The following is an 18,035-nucleotide window of genomic DNA, read 5'->3' as shown; positions in this document are numbered from 1 at the left end:
TACTTTACTGCATGCTTCTAAAAGATTAATAATTATTTACATTGTACTGAGAATAATAGGCAATGTATAAAACAGTGCATTTTGACCTGTTAAAATACCATTTATATTGCATTTTAATTTTTCCTTCTTTGGAACCATGTGCTAAATTAGCTCCCCCTTTTTTCTCTCTAAGCTTCACATGTGACAAGTCCAGCTGAAAAATTACTTCAAACTGAAGTTTGAAACTGAGCCAGGATTTAAATCCTTATCTCATAAACCAAAGTATGTTATTCCATTAATCCTACACAACAATATCTTCATCCACAGGGCAAAATAATTGGGAGGGAGGGAGGGAGGGAGGGAGGGAAGGAAGGAAGGAAGGAAGGAAGGAAGGAAGGAAGGAAGGAAGGAAAGAAGGAAGGAAGGAAGGAAGGAAGGAAGGAAGGTTCTAAGGAAACATTAATTGGGTGAAAGCTATTGTTCTTTGTTTAAAGGACATAATTTTCAATATTAAGGTACTATATTGAGAGATAATGTAACATACACAAAAAAAATAGAAAGGAAGGATAATTTCATACTTTGGTTACTTTTGATTTACCTTTAGCTAGAAAGTTGAAATAACCAATTTATGAAGGATGTCAGTAATGCTTAATTTGACATAAGAAAAGCCATTTTAGTTTGCAAAACGGGGGCCCAACAGAAAATCAAGGAATATTCCAGAGAATAGGATAAATATGCTCTAGTTATCTTATGGTTCAAAAAGGGTATTTTTCCCCTACCTGTAGGCAATATAGTCAGTGAACTGCAACCACCTCTTTTAATCACACTGTCTGTCAGCACTAGTAAACTTATTTATTTATTTATTTATTTATTTATTTATTTGATTTGCCAATTGTTTACAAGATAATAAGTATAAATGTATACATAGTTGTGAATACATGAAATGGGTACATATAAGAAAAATAAAAGAATAAGAGAAACAATAGGACAGGGACGGTAGGCACGTTGGTGCGCTTATGCACGCCCCCTACAGGCCTCTTAGGAAAGGGGTGAGGTCAATAGTAGACAGTCTAAGGTTAAAGTTTTTGGGGTTTGGGGAAGAAACTACAGAGTCGGGTAGAGTATTCCAGACATTGACCACTCTATTGCTGAAGTCGTATTTCCTGCAATCAAGTTTGGTGCGGTTTACTTTGAGTTTGTATCTATTGTGTGCTCTTGTGTTGTTAGGGTTGAAGCTGAAGTATTCATTGACAGGTAGGACATTGCAATGTATGATTTTGTATACCATGCTTAAGTCAGACCGAAGACGGCGTAATTCAAGGTTTTCAAGTTCTAGAATTTCAAGTCTGGTGGCATAAGGTATTCTACAATGAGTAGAGGAGTGGAGAACTCTTCTTGTGAAATATTTCTGGACTTTCTCAATTGTGCTAATATCAGATACGTAGTGTGGGTTCCAGACTGATGAACTGTATTCGAGTATTGGTCTAGCAAATGTTTTGTATGCTCTGGTTAGTAGTGTGATATTACCAGAGAAAAAGCTACGTAGGATTAGGTTAACAACTCTTAATGCCTTTTTGGCTATGTAGTTGCAGTGGGCTCTAGCACTTAGATCATTAGAGGTGAGTATTCCAAGGTCCTTTACAGAGCTTGAGTCATCAACAAGATCTTGACTATTCAGCTTGTATTTTATTTTCTGATTTTTTTGCCAATATGTAAGACAGAGCATTTATTTGTTGAGATTTGAAGTTGCCATTTGTTTGACCACTCTGATACATAGTCAAGATCTTTTTGTAGGGTAGCAGTATTGTCTGTGGTATTGAACAGCTTTACATCATCAGCGAAGAGAACGCAATTGCTCTTAATATGATCACAGAGGTCGTTTATGTAGAGTATGAAGAGAGTTGGTCCTAGAACACTGCCTTGGGAACACCACTATTGACAGGTACTGGATTTGATAGTACGCTCCCGATTTTGACCATTTGTTGTCTGTTTGACAGGAATGCTTCTATCCAGTTATTCAGTTGTCCAGAGATACCATAGGATTTTATTTTTAGGAGTAGTTTGTCGTGTACCACTGAATCAAAGGCTTTACAGAAGTCTATGTAGATTGCGTCTATTGCTTTGCCCTGGTCGAGTTGTGTCGTCCATATGTTTTTGCAGTGTAAGAGTTGCAGATTACAGGATAGTTTTTTTCTGAAACCAAATTGTTTATTGGAGAGTAGGTTATTTGTCTCTAAGTGAAGGATGATGGATTGGTTAATAATTGATTCCATGACTTTACACGTGACGCAGCATAAGGAGATTGGCCTGTAATTTTCAACTAGGCTTGGGTCTCCCTTTTTGAAGATGGGGATGACTGTGGCTTGTGACCATAGGTTAGGCAAGGAGCTGGTTCTGAAAGATTTTTCAAAGATTATGCTTAGAGGTTTGGCTATGGCAGTGGATAGCTTTCTTAAGAAGTAGGCACATATTCCATCCGGTCCAATAGATAGAGATGGTTTTAGGTTGCGTAGTGCTTTTTCAACATTGTCTTCTGTGAAATCGATATGTATTAGATCATTGTTGTTATCTGTGGTACGGCTAGGAAATACTGGGCATGATCCATTGCTGTTTACAAATACTGAGCCGAAGAATGTGTTAAAGATGTTGGCTTTAATGGTGTCGTCGTTGCAGTCTTTACCATCAGGTCCTATCAAGGGAGGGATGGATCTTGAGTCTTTTAGTTTGTTGTTTACAAAATTGTAAAAAGCACGGGTGGAATTGGTGCTTAGAAGGTTTTCCTCTTGTTTAATGTGATAATTGGTGCATTCGGTCTTTATCTGGTGGCATAAATTTTTGTATCGGTTTTTGAAATTGGCAACGTGACCAGATTTGTTTTTCCGCCAGAGTGATCTCTTTTTGGATTGAAGTTTCCTTATTGATGTGGGTAATCTGCTTTTTTGTTTTGTTTTGGGAGTTGTTGTTGGTACATATAGTTTGATGACTCTTTTGACTTCAAGTAAAAATATGTTGTAATGGTCTTCAACAGTATTGCATCCAGTGAATAGAGATTGCCAATCAAGGGATGAGAGATCGTTGTGTATAAGATCATAGTTGCCTTTTTTGAAGTTACAATTGGGGATTACATCATTGTGGTGATTTTTGTGTGGACGTATGTTGAGACAAAAGTCAATCATATTGTGGTCACTACTGGAAAAGGGTTCTTTAGTTTGTATTCCGTAAATTAAATTCAAACTATTGCAGAAGATGAGATCGAGGCAGTTGTTTAGTCTAGTGTTGTTGGTTACTAGTTGTTCCAGTCCCAGATTTGTAATAGCATTGTAGAAGGTTGTGTGTATGATTTCAGTTGTACAATCATTTAGGGTCCAGTCAATATGAGGTAGATTGAAATCACCGAGAAAGATAAAAGGGTATGGGCAGGATGCAGCCCATGTTAGTAATGTATTTAGCTTGTTTACATGTTCGATGTCATAATCAGGTGCTCTGTAACATAGTAAGAATCGAATTGTGATATTTAAGGATAGTTCACAGATGATGGTCTCAGGAAGAGCAAGCTCCTGGGTAACTTGGATATTTTTAGATGTAAGGATTTTTATAGAAGATAGCAACACCACCTCCTCGACGATTTTCACGATCTGATCGGTAAACATGATAGTCTCTTACTGTGGTAATGGAGTCGGGGAGAGATGCATTGAGCCATGTTTCACAGACAAATATAATGTCAAAGTTAGCCATATTTAGGAGGATGAGAAATTCAGGTATTTTATTCACGAGGCTTCTTGCATTGAGTAGTTTGCATTTAAGGCCGGCAGTAGTTGGAATTGAGGTAGTTGGGGGCGTGCGTGCCTAGTCTTGGGTGATGGTGGATCGGTTGAGGTAGGGTTGTGGTTGAGGGTAAAAGCTGAGTATTGGGTTGCGTGGCTTACTTTTGATACAGTCGGCATGGTAGTCAATGTACAGGTCCTTCTCTCCATTGTCTAGACGGTTTTTGAGTTCAATGCGGAGTACACGGGTAAACTTCCTAAACAAGTACTATGAACAAGTGAGCAACATTCTAATTGTGCTAAAGAGTCATCATCAGGAGGACTAAAAATGCTTTCTCTTTACTAGCTTCTTTCTCTGTGCCCTACTTAGCTCTGTGGCATTGCAGCTCATTGGGCTAACCTGATTCTTTTGCCTAGCTACAGCCATGACACCAACACAAGAACAACTTTCCAAGGTGCTCTACCTAGCTAATGATGGGAAGCATTTCTAGGAAGGACCAAACTTGCTAACTAGTTATGGAAACTTTCCTGGCACCTCATAAATACTACACCACCCCAAAAAGGTGATCACAGTATAATTCTTCATTTTCATGCCAGCTGGTCACTCCAGAAAAACCTTCAAGCTATTCTTGAAAGTTTTACATTTTTTAGATGGAGGGGGAACCCTTTTCGATTATTCCAAGAATATTTTCACTACTATTTGTTGGACAATTTGGAGCCTGCAACGTGTACTTCCTTTATCTCCATTATCTCTACCTTAAAATATGCATACAAAAATATCACAAAGAAAGAAAAGGAAGAAAAGGAGCCATTGTATTTCATCCCCATTTTAGTCTCTGGCCAATTGTTTCTTCAATAAAATCACAAAGCTGCTTTGCTTGAATCAGTTTTCCCTGTGTCTTGAATCACTAAACCAAAAAAAATAAACCCCCCCCCCCCCCTCCCCCCCCCCCCAACCACCTACCCCCCCCCCCCCCCCCCCCCCCCACCCCCCCCCCCCCCCCCCCCCCTTCCCCCCTCTTCCCCCCCCCCCCTCCCTCCCCCCCCCCCCCCCCCTCCACCCCCTCCTCCAATAACCTCTGAAGCACACCATCTGTGAAAGTTGAAGATCCAATTTGAATGGACCGGTGCTGATTCATACCAGCCTATGCTTTGTATGTATTTGTTAATAGATACATCGCTTTGAGCAAATAAGCTAACAAAGATGTTAAACGTTGTTCCATTATTAAAAACAGAAACACAATTTTCCTGACTCTTTTTATAAAAGTAATTGAGATATATGTTTTTCTTTCCTAAGGAATGTTGGGGGGGACACATGAATCCTGCAAACAATTAATCTCTGACCTTTATCATTGGTATACTTTGTTGAGCAAGGTGCAATAATTTGAATGAACACTCCCAGAAACTCAAAAAAATGCAGTCCAAGGAAGGAATAAAGTTTGCTGCCAATATTTTGGGTCTGTGATCATGAACCACAAGACTGTGACCTTGTAGTAAAACTGAATCTAAGTCACAAATTCAGGATCAGTCAACAGTGCCTGCCTTTTCCTCTTTTCATGTTTGCATAGTTTCATTTCAGTTTGTGCAATCAGATGATTTGATCAGATTCCTGGAGATTCAGAAGTTTATTACACATGTACTTGACACTTGACCTTCCTGGCTTCTGTGATCTGCCATAACAGAACTCCCTTGTTACATGATGCCAGAGGGTTTGTTCCTAGCAGCACTGAAAGAGGCCATTTTTATGATTTCAAGCACAGAGACACACTATATATACTTAGCTAGCTTTGTGGGTAAGCCATGTAATCCAAAAAAATAGAGCAAGAGATAGTATGCAAAATAAATTACAGTTGTAAAAAAAAGGGAAAGGAAAGAAAATATAGCTAAATCTAGATTATTCCAACTCTATTCATTGCACTTCTCCATAAAATTCTATCCTTGCAAAGATGTAAGTATCCTTACATCTACTATGACCATACACCACTTCATACATTGCCTTTTATTTCTTAAATTTCATCTTCCCCTTTCTCTAAATTTCACCAATTCAATTCAAATTCAGTTTTCTCCTTCTCTCCCCTTTTTACTCACATATTTGTTTGCAATTGCATTCTCATTTTCTCAATATGACCAAGCCAGAGGTGGTATTCGGCAGGTTCTGACCAGTTCTGGAGAACCAGTAGCGGAAATTTTGAGTAGTTCAGAGAACTGGCAAATACCACTTCTGACTGGACTCGCCCCCATCTATTCTCTGCCTTCCAAATCCCAGCTAAATGTCTGGATCTTCTTTTGTATGGAACTGGAAAACAGGTTAGTGGGGTGGGGAGGGAATGGGATTTTGCAGTAACCTTCCCCCAGGAGTGGGGAGGGAATGGGATTTTGCAGTAACCTTCCCCTGGAGTGAGATGGGAATAGAGATTTTACAGTATCCTTCCCCTGCCCTGCTCAACAAGCCACACTCACAGAACTGGTAGTAAAAAAATTTGAATCCCACCACTGGACCAAGCCACCTCAGTATACCACTTTAATATTAGTTAGTTGTTTGTTTGTATTCAATGGGTTTCAAACTCACTGCATCACACTACCATCATGTGACATTTCACGATGTTTTTTCCATTCGTGGAGCTGGGGTGGGTGTGGCCTGCGTGTGACACATCTGCCCTGCAGGCTGCCATTTTGACACCCATATTCCTTCAGTACTCATTCATTTGAAAATCCATATTCCTTCAGTACTCGTTCATTCTTGACCCTCTATCTTCTTGTTTTACCACCTGTAATTCTTAGAAATCCACTGCTTTGCAGTTATTTTTAGTTTTTCCTGACATATCCTGTTCTCACCTTCATTTAATAGACAGTAATTTTACTTTCTGTTCTTCCATTCAACACACAGTGATTTCACTTTCTTTTGTTACAATAGACCACATATTACATATTTAGCAGCATCTACTACATGTACAGTACACTAAGGGTGCTCATGGTCATCTACTTTCATAAGCCAAGGACTATCTGTATATTTCTTTTCCATGTTTAAACATTTAATGCTGAACCATGCATTTGAAACAAAGTGATCTCTAGATGCTACTTACTGAGGCGAAATGTATAAGACTAGCACAATCTATAATTTGTAAGTGAAAGCATTTATTCTTAATGGGTGACTTGCACTTTTAGGTTGGGGGGGGGGGGCAGAAGAACCTTATTAATCCATTTCCAGACCTTCTAAGCACCAATTTATATAATAAATATTTTTTTAAAATATGTTTCAAACTGTTTTGCTTTTCTGAGTAGCTCTCAAATAAGAAAGACATGAAAAGAACGTGCCTCAAGCTAATTAAACATTTTTACAAGATTATTAAAGCTGCTCTAGGACAGGCAGTTTAAAGAGAACATAAGGGAGTCAAAGGACTAAAAATTATTTTTCTTGTTTTTGGACCTGGCTTCAATCTGATTAAGTGTTGAATCATATTTAGGAATATTAAAAGGAACTACCAGAGTATTAGTTTCTCTTCTTATTGCTTCAAGGTTTTGAGATGTACCATCTCAATTTTTGTACCAACACATATCCATATTGCCTTATAAGTAAGAAGACTATTTGAACAGATTGTATTGTACTATTTAATTCTAATGCCTTCTAGTTGTTTTACAAAAGAGAAGTCTTGCATGATCTCCAGAATTTCTTATATTTTCTAACAACTCCTACCCCCACTGCAACTTTTGCTAGTAGTGAAAATGGCTCAACAATCTGCATACCTAAGTTAATTTTGCTTTACGATGTTCTGTGGCTTAACCCAAATTTAAGAACATGATTAACAATTTCACAATACCTGGAAACTCTGATATCTGGTCCACACACCACATACCCTTAATCTGAGCAGGACCAACAAATTCAGTCTGTGCATACTAATTACATTACATTGTAGGACACCTGTTGCTAACTTTGATTGGCTTGTAAGTTGTATTGTACTTAATAAGTTATATGCCTTCACCATTAAACATGAAAACTGTATTAATTTTAGATGGAAAGTTTTGTAGGTGAAGTATTATTTTAATCCTCTTTTATTATCACATTCCTTTCCTAAAATCTGTCTACAGCTTTTTCTCCAACTTAAAAATTTCAAAAAACTTTAGTAGCTTAGTTTCTACTTTCAGAAATACCCATAGTATACATTTTCATTTCAATATCTCTAGGAAAGTAAATTGATTACAAATAAATCAAATCAAGAACTGAATAAATAAGCAGATATGCTGGGACCCCAGAAACAAAGCACAGTTGTAATAATCCTAAAACACTGAAATGATCTTGCATTTAGGTGCATTCCTTGGAAATATTGCCAGATTTTCTCATAACCATAAAGTAGGATGATACATTGTGGAATTATATTGCTCAAGTTGTACTAAGAAATATTAAAACAGCACTTTAATATTAATATTTATAAAATTATAAATTTATAATATTTATCATATTAATGTATCCCTTCCTGATGTGTTCAAGCTTGTTGAGCCCCTTAAACTTATAACCCTTTAAAGCTTTAACCCTCTTATAATTGGGAGTTGGCTCAAGAATTGCTCAGAATCTCATGGCTACTATGACAGATAATGCAGGCTAGCAACTAATATCTAGCTTGACACATACATATCCTTAAGAACTGAGGGTATTCTGTTACTCCTTTGTTAAACACGTACATTCTCCCTGTCATCCAGAAGCTTGTAGTCATGATAACCTTCACTGGGAGGGAAGACCAATTAAGATGACCTATCTAAATTCCCTTTGGAACTAGTCAAACTCCAGTGACTGCTTGGAGAGTTTCCCCAAAAACAGGGAGTAGTGTTGTCATATCTCAAGATTTAGAACAGGATATAGCAAATTATTCCTGAGCAACTTTCTCTTAGACATGACATGATCCAAAGGTGTCCCATAATTTACAGAATAACCTACAGTCTTCCAAAAAGTTAAAGGCCCAGCTTTTTAAGAAGGCCCTTGGTGATTACTTGCAGAGTGAACAACACCAAACTTAGTTCTATTATACTGTCATATACATTCCTAATATAATTATATATAAGTGTGTGTACATATGTGTTTATGTATATAACAATACCACTTATATACCATTTTACAGTGCTTTACAGACCTACCTAAGTGGTTTATATTGTCCCCAATAATCTGGGTCCTCATTTTACTGACCTCGGAAGGCTGAGTCAACCTTGAGCCGCTCAGAATTGAACACCTGGAATGCGCAGTGAGTTAGCCTGCAGTACTGCATTCTAACCACTGTGTGGCCATGGCTCTTCAATGTGTATTTATGTATATGTGTCTGTGTGCACACTTATTATCTATCATCTGTCTGTCTGTCTGTCTGTCTATCTATCTATCTATCTATCTATCTATCTATCTATCTATCTAAAGATACATTATCTAAAGACTGATCACAATCAGGCAACGTATACATTTCTAAAATAAAATATAGCCTGTCAGGAATGAAGTAACGAAATAGACAACTGCAGTGCTGATAATGAAAAATGAAGGACAACCATAATTTAATAAGGACATGAGTGCACTTTGGATCTATACTCTGGAAATACAGGTAACAAAGCATAATTACTTCTGTGCCCTTATGTATCTGCTTATGTTTGGAAAAAACGGACCCTTTCCAATAATTGTAGCACTCCCGTTATCATCTATTTCTTACTAAAACCAGATCAGCTTTTGTTCAGAGGGAGCCCATCGGTAGGTTGGGCCAGCATTCCTCCAAATATTACTTGCAGGGAAATAATGGCGGGAGAGGATTTGTCTTCAACTTATTTGCAAGCACCCCAGAGGCAGCTGGTGGTCTACTATGAGAAACAAATTGCTGGTCTCAGATTCATCTCATTCTGATCCAGGACAGCCTTTGATCGTTAGCCTAGTCCAGCAGGATTATGTGGGATAATGTTATGTTATATCTGTTACTTTCCCACCGAAGTGCTGCCTATATAATCTAGTTGCAGTTCAACATGCTTTCAAACTGTTCAGTTGCTAGGAGTAAGTAACGGGAGTTCACAAGTAACGGGAGTTCACTTCATTACGCAGTGATAAAAGTCGAACCTCTGGAATATAGACCTTCTCCAGTGTCTATTAAGCCACTGAGCCACCATGCCATAAGGTTTGCATTGTGGTGTGATGTCATGTTGATCACATGACCGTGGAATTGTCTTTGGACAGTGCTGGTTCAATGGCTTACAGAAACAGACATGAGCACACACATACCCCAAAATCAGCTATGACTAGCAGAGTAAAACCAGCAAAAACACCGTTGTGCTATATCTATTTCCTTAAGGACTGGAGTTAGGAACATCTGCTATAATTGTGCAGTGCTTCGGATTAAAGACAAAAAGTATTTCACTACTCACAGAAAAATAAATATAGCATCTCTCTGCAACTACTTAAAGCAGACTCATGTTTTTTTTCCAGGATCACTATATCCTCCACCGTTGTTCTATTGTTTAGGACAGGATTCCCAAACTGTGAAGTGTACTTCCCTTGGGGAGGTGCAGACACAGTTCAGGGGGATGTGAAGAACCTTTTAGTTATATGTTGTTATACTAAACCCACCTCTCCCAAAGTTTCCCTGTATTGTTTTCAATCTTCATACGTGTTCATTCTGGTGTTTGGATTTTTAGGTCATGTGGGTGCATTAAAATTACACTGAAGGGAGAGGTGATGGCAAAAAGCTTAGAAACCCTTGTTGTTGTTGTTTTTCTTTTTTAAAAAGATCGCTAAAATATAAGTGCATCAGGAACTGGGTAAAGGTTAAAACAAGAAAACATTTTAAGAATCTTCCCAGAATGATATAGTAAGCTACAGAGATCCATGTATAATCATTTGGATTCAGCATTAAATAGACAGGGACAGCCATTTTACGATCAAGAGGGAGTAATTTACTTGATCCTGGAGAAAAGGTAAAACAGACCTCTGGATAAAAGTAAGTAGAAAAGCCTTCAAAAAAGGAAGGTATGCGCTACAATCAGTCTATGCTTATAAAGTTAATAAGAAGACCATTTTAAAAATCAGTTTAAATGGAAAACCGAATGGAGGCTGCACACCAGACCTAAGGAAAATAAACAGTGAACCTTTTCTTTATAGTATAATGATATGAATTTACTTAAACAATTGGAAGGGAAAAAGGATAGTGTTTCAGTTAAAACTTTCTTCAGATAAATCATCTGTGAATGAATTTATCACACCATCTGTTGGAAATAAATCATGCAGTCCTCAAGGCCATAGAGAAAACTACAGCCATAACCCAAGTATTTAAATAGAAATAACTGGTCTGAATCCCTTAATCCTTATGGCACTATTTACCTTTACCCTTAGAAAAATTTATTTGATCTTGCAAGTGAAAACATAAATTAATTTGTGCTTACAATTATGAAATCTATTCTAGAAACCTAGTGTTAATCTCCCTCTAAAACATATAATCCAAAGATTGCATTAGATATTACCAGTACAAACTATAAACACATACAGGAATTTACTTGGAATTACTTTCAAGACAAATTTGATTTCAATCTCTATTTATACATTAGAAATTGATATTCAAATGTAACATCTAATTAACAAAGCAAAAAGTATACCTCCATATCACTCAATTCTTTTAAGTGAGAAGAATCTAAATCACATATAACCCAACCAAAACAGTATATCCTAGACATTTGCTTTTTATCATTTAATCATTTTTAATTTTTAATTTTTAATCATTTGCTTTTTACTAGCAGGTATACTTGCCAACAGATTTTAAACTAGATTATGTATCCAAAATGGTATTATAAAAATAGAAAGTAAACATGTTAGAAAAAATCCATTATCCACCACCTTTCCCAGTCATTTTCTGATCAAACATATGTATAACTATACAGGTAATCAATAGTTCACTGTTGATGTTGTGTTCTGCTACAGATTTTCAGTATTCCCTGTTTCTCAGTCTGAACAAACCCATAACAAGTTATCCTTCTTGATGTTTTCAAGTCATTGAAAATGGGGAAGCCTGAGAGACTAAAGATTGTTGGTGAGAATATTCTCTAGTAATAATCCACATATATCTCTTGGCTCTTCATTACTAAAATTGGTGCAAGGGGGCCTGAAATTTCACTTGAATTTAAATCCATATTCTTTTGCATGCAATAAAATAAAATAAGAATGATTGTTTGTTGTTTTAAACTTCAAAGACAATCCTTCTGCTCTAGAATGTCTTGCTCCATCTTGCCAGATCCAATCCGGCTTAACTTTTTCAAGATCAAGCAAGATCAGCTAGATGATAGAGTAACAGAATAACAGAGTTGAAGGGAATCATGGAAGCCTTCCAGCCCAACCATCTGCTCAAGTAGGAAAATTTATAACATTTCAGACAAATGGTTGTCCAATCTCTTCTTAAAAACCTCCAGTGTTGGGGCACCCAGAACTTCTGGAGGCAGGTCCTTCCACAGATTAATTGTTCTCACTATCAGGAAAAAGTTCCTTAGTTCTAGGTTGCCTCTCTCCTTGATTTGTTTTGATCTATTGCTTCTTGTCCTGCCTTAGGTGCTTTGGAGAATAGATTGAACCCCTCTTCTTTGTGGCAGCCTCCTAAGATATTGGAACACTGCTTTCATGTCATCCATAGTTCTTCTTTTCATTAAACGAAAAACACCCAATTCCTGCAACTGTTCTTCATATATTTTAGTCTCCAGTCCTCTAATAATCTTTGTCTTTCCAAGGCAATATAAAGTGGTACTAATACTTCATGGGATCTTGATTCTATCCCTTTGTTGTTGTTTTTTAAAAAATTTATTAGTTTCTAAAAACAAACATAAACAAACAAAACATAAAAACATCAAGCTCATTCTATCCCTTTGTTAATGCAGCCTATGACCCTTTGGCTTTTTTGGCAGCTGCAGTATGAGGGAATGATGTCCCACTTGTAAAGGTCGCTAAGTGTGGGAGTCATCACCCAACCATAAAGATAGTGGATCCCTGAAAGGGAAAGAAAAATTAATAAATCCCAAGGAGGGTGAGAATTTATTGGGAAATATGTGGATAAGAAGTTTGAAAGTGAGCGATAAGGAAGGAAGCTATTTTAAAAATGCTGTTGATGGTGCAATATCTAATCCATTGGAAGATGCTTCTGAATATAGAGAGCTTATTTCCTATATAACTTCCTGCTTTTTGAGGGTATGAGATTTAAATGTTAAAGGTTTCCCTCAGTCTTAAAAAAAAAAAAGCAAAGGAAAGTCAGCAAAGTTTTTTAACCAAAACAAAAGAGGAAAAGGCGGTCATTGGCTGCTTTCTGATCAGCCTTGCATATTTCTATTTATTGTCCAATTGTAATAGTCCGTGTCATAAACCTACCTTTTTCTGTAGAACATTAATTTTTCTTTCTTTAACTTCTAACATGTCCTTCATATCTCGAATTTCTCCGGCCAGAGTTCCTTTTTCTTCTGTGAGGTCTTGCAGTTGTTTGGTTTTTTTATTAAGAAAACTTTCTTTTTCTTCTAAACGTAATCTCAAGGCATCAACCTATAATAAAATATGAATATATAAAAATATAGAATAATAGTAAAATATCACAACAGTAAAGCCATTTAACATATTTTTAAATATCTAATAATTTTACTGCACACAGAAAGCAAAAGCGACAAGTATTAATTGTAGATTTTCAAACTGGAAAAATAACCATTAAGAATTTTTTTTTCAAAAAATTGGAGAAGTACCATTTTCTAAGCATTCCAAAAATGAAATTTTAACCCACAGTTGATATGGAGAAACAAAGTATTCTGTAATCCTGTATTATCTGGTATAAACCTAGAGACAATACGATCAAAACTCTATCAACATTTTTAAATGTCCAGTTTTGAACTCAACGTGTTTGTTTATCTATATTTATTGTAACCATCATGAAATAATGTACAATATTGAAGGATCATTTGAATAATCACCATGTCATATTTTACCAAATAATAGCTGCATAAGATGAATTTCACATGCTTGGTTAAATGCTTTAATAACCAAGTCAACGCGTCTATGACATAAACAAACAGACCAGTAATTCTGTTTATATTAATTATATCTTCTTCATTTGGAAACAGCATAAAACTGTTTTATTCTAATTTTTTGTACTGAGTTTTGTAATGCTAAACTTGTTCTGGAAAAAAAAAACATATTCGCAAACCTATTTTTGCAAATCAATTTGGGACCAATTAAGATGATCTATTCAATCTCAAGATCATGTTCCTTCCTGTTCCTGCAATGGATCAGTTCATCTCGGTACTCAAGGGAAAAGTTATATACCGAGTTGAATGGAATTTATACATTTTATTATTATTTTTTCTTCAGTTTTATTTTTAGTTTTAGTTTTTTTAAAAAAGTTTTTATTAGTTTTTAAAACAAACATAGACAAACAAAACATAAAAACATCAAGCCATCTTCCATATATATACATACAGTCTGCCGGTTGGTTTACAAATTGTTTTGTGCTTCCATTTCGTAGTCTTCAATTACAATTACATTGTATATACTCTCATATTTTCAATCAAATATTAAATACATTAATATCATTATCAATCAATCATTTGACTATACTTTTATTCATTCATGTTTTATGAAATAATCATATTTTACTTAATTTGTTTTATGACAGTTCATATTATCATCCCAAATCTATCCTAAAATCATTTTGTAGATATAATAAGAAAAGAATACATCTTTATATATTTATTATTTTCTAAGAATCTACATATTTCATTACTATATTTTATTGTCTAACCATTGATAGAATAGATCCCAAATTTTATAAAATTGTTTATCATCTTGTTCTCTAATTTCAAATGTCAATCTACTCATTTCAGCACATTCCAATATTTTTTTAATGATTTCCTCCTGTGATGGTGTTTTCTCATTTTTCCAGTTTTTAGCAAATACAATCCTAGCTGCTGATTTACAATCAGGTATTTCAAGTCTTTACTATATATTTCAGGTAAAATTCCCAATAAAAATATCTCTGGTTTCAAATCTATATGCTTTTTTGTCATTTTTTCCAACCACGTGTGGATTTTAGTCCAGTATTTTTTAGCATCCTCACATTTCCACCACATATGGTAATATGAGCCAGGTGTCTGATGACATTTCCAACATTTTTCGGATTTATTCTTGAACATTCTTGCTATTCTTGTCGGGGGAAAGTGCCACCTGTAAAACATCTTATACAAATTTTCTTTATATGCTGTTGACATTGTCATTTTATAATTTTGAGACCATAGTTTTTGCCATTTCTCTAGATCAATCCCATATCCAAAATTCTTCCCCCAAGCAATCATAGTTTCTTTAACTTGTTCTTCTTCTAGTTTAATTTCTAATAAATATCCATACAATTTTTTAATCACCTTTTCATCAGTACCTGTCAAAATCTTATCTAAGTCAGTCAGTTTATCATAGAAACCTTCTGTTTAAGAATCTTTATCATACCTTGAATGTATTTGCGCAGATGAAAACCAATTCATCTTTATACCTTGTTCCTCTAATTTTTGCATAGATTTAAGTTCCCCCTTTTCATTCAATATTTCACCATATCTAACTGTTTGTTCCTTTTTGTATAGGATAATAAAATGCTTTAATAGTCGATAACCAGACTGGAATTTTCAAATAACATTATCTTTTAATCTTCTCCCAGTTTAACCACAGAGACTCCCGTATATAATGTCTTCTAAAGTACCCCTGTGTTTTAGTTCCTTTTTCCATAAAAAAGCATGCCACCCCAACAACAGATCATGTCCTTCTAAAGTCAACAATCTAGTATTTCTTAATGTTATCCATTCCTTAACCCACATCAAATTTGTAGCTTGGTAGTACAACTCCCAATTAGGCAAACCAAATCCTCCTCTTATTCTAGCATCTTGCAAACGTTTTAACTTTATTCTCACTTTCTTACCTTGCCATATATATTTCAGTACAATTTTATTTAAATCTTCAAAGTAATCTTTTCCAAGCCTAATTGGAATTGTTTGGAACAAATATAAAATTCTGGGTAATATATTCATCTTGATTGTTGAGATTCTCCCTATTAATGACAGTTGTAAATTTTCCCATTTCGCCAAATCTAGCGCCATCTGCTGCTTAAGCATGATATAATTATTCTCTTTTAGTGTACTGCATCTTGCTGTCAAATATATCCCAAAGTACTTGATCTTATTCGTGACCTGGATTTTCAATAGATCTGCCAGTTCTTCCTTTTGTCTTGATAACATATTCTTTGTCAGGATCTTTGTCTTATCTTTATTTATTTTCAAACCAGCCACCTTTCCATATGTCTCTTTCTTTTCTATCTATTTTTATGCTGTTTCTAATGGGTCTTCTAAAATGAAAACCAGATCATCTGCAAATGCTTGCAACTTAAATTCTTCCTTTTTAATTTTCATCCCTTTTATATTCTTTTCATCTCTAATATTTCTATTTAGCACTTCCAAGGTTAACACAAACAAGATAGGTGATAGTGGGCACCCTTGTCTTGTTCCTTTCCTTATATCGATAGAGTCTGTCAGTTCTCCCTCTTTCATTACCTTTGCTGTTTGTTTAAGATATATAGCTTCTATTGCTTGAATAAATTTTTTAGCAAAGCCCATCTGTTCCAGCAGTAATAATATGAATCGCCAATTCACATTATCAAATGCCTTCTGTGCATCTAAAAATATCAGAGCCATTTGTTTTTCAGGATGTGCCTCGTAGTATTCCAAAGTGTCCAAAATTACTCTCATATTGTCTTTAATTTGTCTCTTTGGCAGAAATCCATTTTGATCAGGATGGATAAAATTGTTTAAGTATTTTTTAAGTCTTTCTGCCAATATTGAAGCAAAAACTTTATAATCTGTAATCTAGATTATATAGATTATATAGATTATAATCTATAATAGGTCTATAGTTCTTGATTTGTAATGGATCGGCCTCCTCTTTTGGAATAAGTGTAATATGACCATGATTTAGGTATGCTCTTCTTTAACATAACTTCATTCATAACTTCTAGCAATGGAAGGTTCAACGATTCTTGTAATGTTTTGTAAAATTCTGCCGGAAGTCCATCTGGGCCTGGTGCCTTTCCATTATTTTGCTTCTTGAGTGCTTCAGTTAACTCCATCATCGTTATATTGCTTTCTAACATTGTTTCAATCGCGTTAGGTATCTGGGGTAGATTAGCATTCTGTAAATACTGTTTAACTCTTTCCTCATCAATATTCTCTTGTGTGTATAGTTTCCCATAATAGTCTCCTTCTTCTCTTTACTACCACAGCAAACTTGGCCTTGGTCGTCTATTAATTGCAATATTTTCCTTGCTTCTTTCTCCTTTCTCAATTTATATGCTAACCATCTACCTGGTTCATTTGCATCTTCAAAGTGGTTCTGTTTAGCACCTCTAATTTTCTGTGCTAGTTCTTCTTTTTCTATTAGACCCATTTTATGTTTGGTTATATCCATTTTTAACTTAATGTCCTTTCTCTGTGGCATTTTCTGTAGCTCTTTGTCAAGTCCTTTATACTCATCCTCTAATGCCATAGAGGCTAATCTTTTCATGGTATTTCTTTTCCTGGTATAATCTATTATCAAGCCTCTGGCATATGCCTTCATTGTATCCCATACATTCTGAATTGATGTATCTTCTTTTTTGTTTTCTCTAAAGAAAAAGGCCAATTCTTTCTCCATCCACTGTGTGAAGTCTTTTTCCTTTAAAATAGTATTATTTAACGTCCATCTAGATCTTCTTCTTTGTCCTTTCCATTTAATTGTCATTGGATTGTGATCTGCCCAAGTACTTGTTTCAATATTTATTTCTTGAATATTAGTTAACAATTCTGTTGACATCCATATCATATCTGTTCTGGACCATGATAAATGTCTATTTGAGTAGAAGGTGTATTGTTTGGTTTTAGCATTTCTTTCTCTCCATGTATCTTTTAAGTTTATTTCATCTACCATTTAAAAAAAAAGATTTAGGGAGGGTTTTTCTGTTTTGCTTTATTGTTTTCTGTGCTGTATAGTCCAGTTTATTGTCTACAATTCCATTAAAATCTCCCATCATAACTATATTAGCATAGTCCAGTTCAATTATTTTCATATGTAATTTTTTATAAAATTCTTCTTGATTGTCATTCAGGGCATAAATTGCAATCAGGAGTGTTTTTGTGTTATTGTCCATTATTTCCACCATTAGTATTCTTCCGTCGTCATCAGTATAAATCAATTTCGCTGGGATAATATCTTTAATGTATAAAACCACTCCTCTTTTCTTGCATTGTGTCAAG

At 35.4% G+C, this 18,035-nt stretch overlaps 1 protein-coding gene across 4 annotated transcripts in view; it reads right to left on the bottom strand.

Annotated features, from left to right (window-relative positions):
* ERC2 (ELKS/RAB6-interacting/CAST family member 2) overlaps positions 1-18,035 on the bottom strand; it is a 664,972-nt gene that overhangs the window by 404,853 nt on the left and 242,084 nt on the right. For all 4 annotated transcript variants that reach the window (XM_087954768.1, XM_087954770.1, XM_087954769.1 and 1 more), the window contains one exon: positions 13,099-13,266. In XM_087954768.1, the coding sequence (XP_087810894.1) occupies positions 13,099-13,266 (168 nt within the window). The remainder of the gene's footprint in view (positions 1-13,098; positions 13,267-18,035) is intronic.

The sequence above is a fragment of the Notechis scutatus genome, chromosome 2 (genome assembly GCF_049901735.1).
Source record: "Notechis scutatus isolate UNSWTSFEM ecotype Mainland chromosome 2, rNotScu1.2, whole genome shotgun sequence".
Taxonomy (NCBI): Eukaryota; Metazoa; Chordata; class Lepidosauria; order Squamata; family Elapidae; genus Notechis; species Notechis scutatus.
The sequence above is the reverse complement of the archived record's forward strand: the minus strand, read 5'-3'. Positions and strand labels throughout refer to the sequence as shown.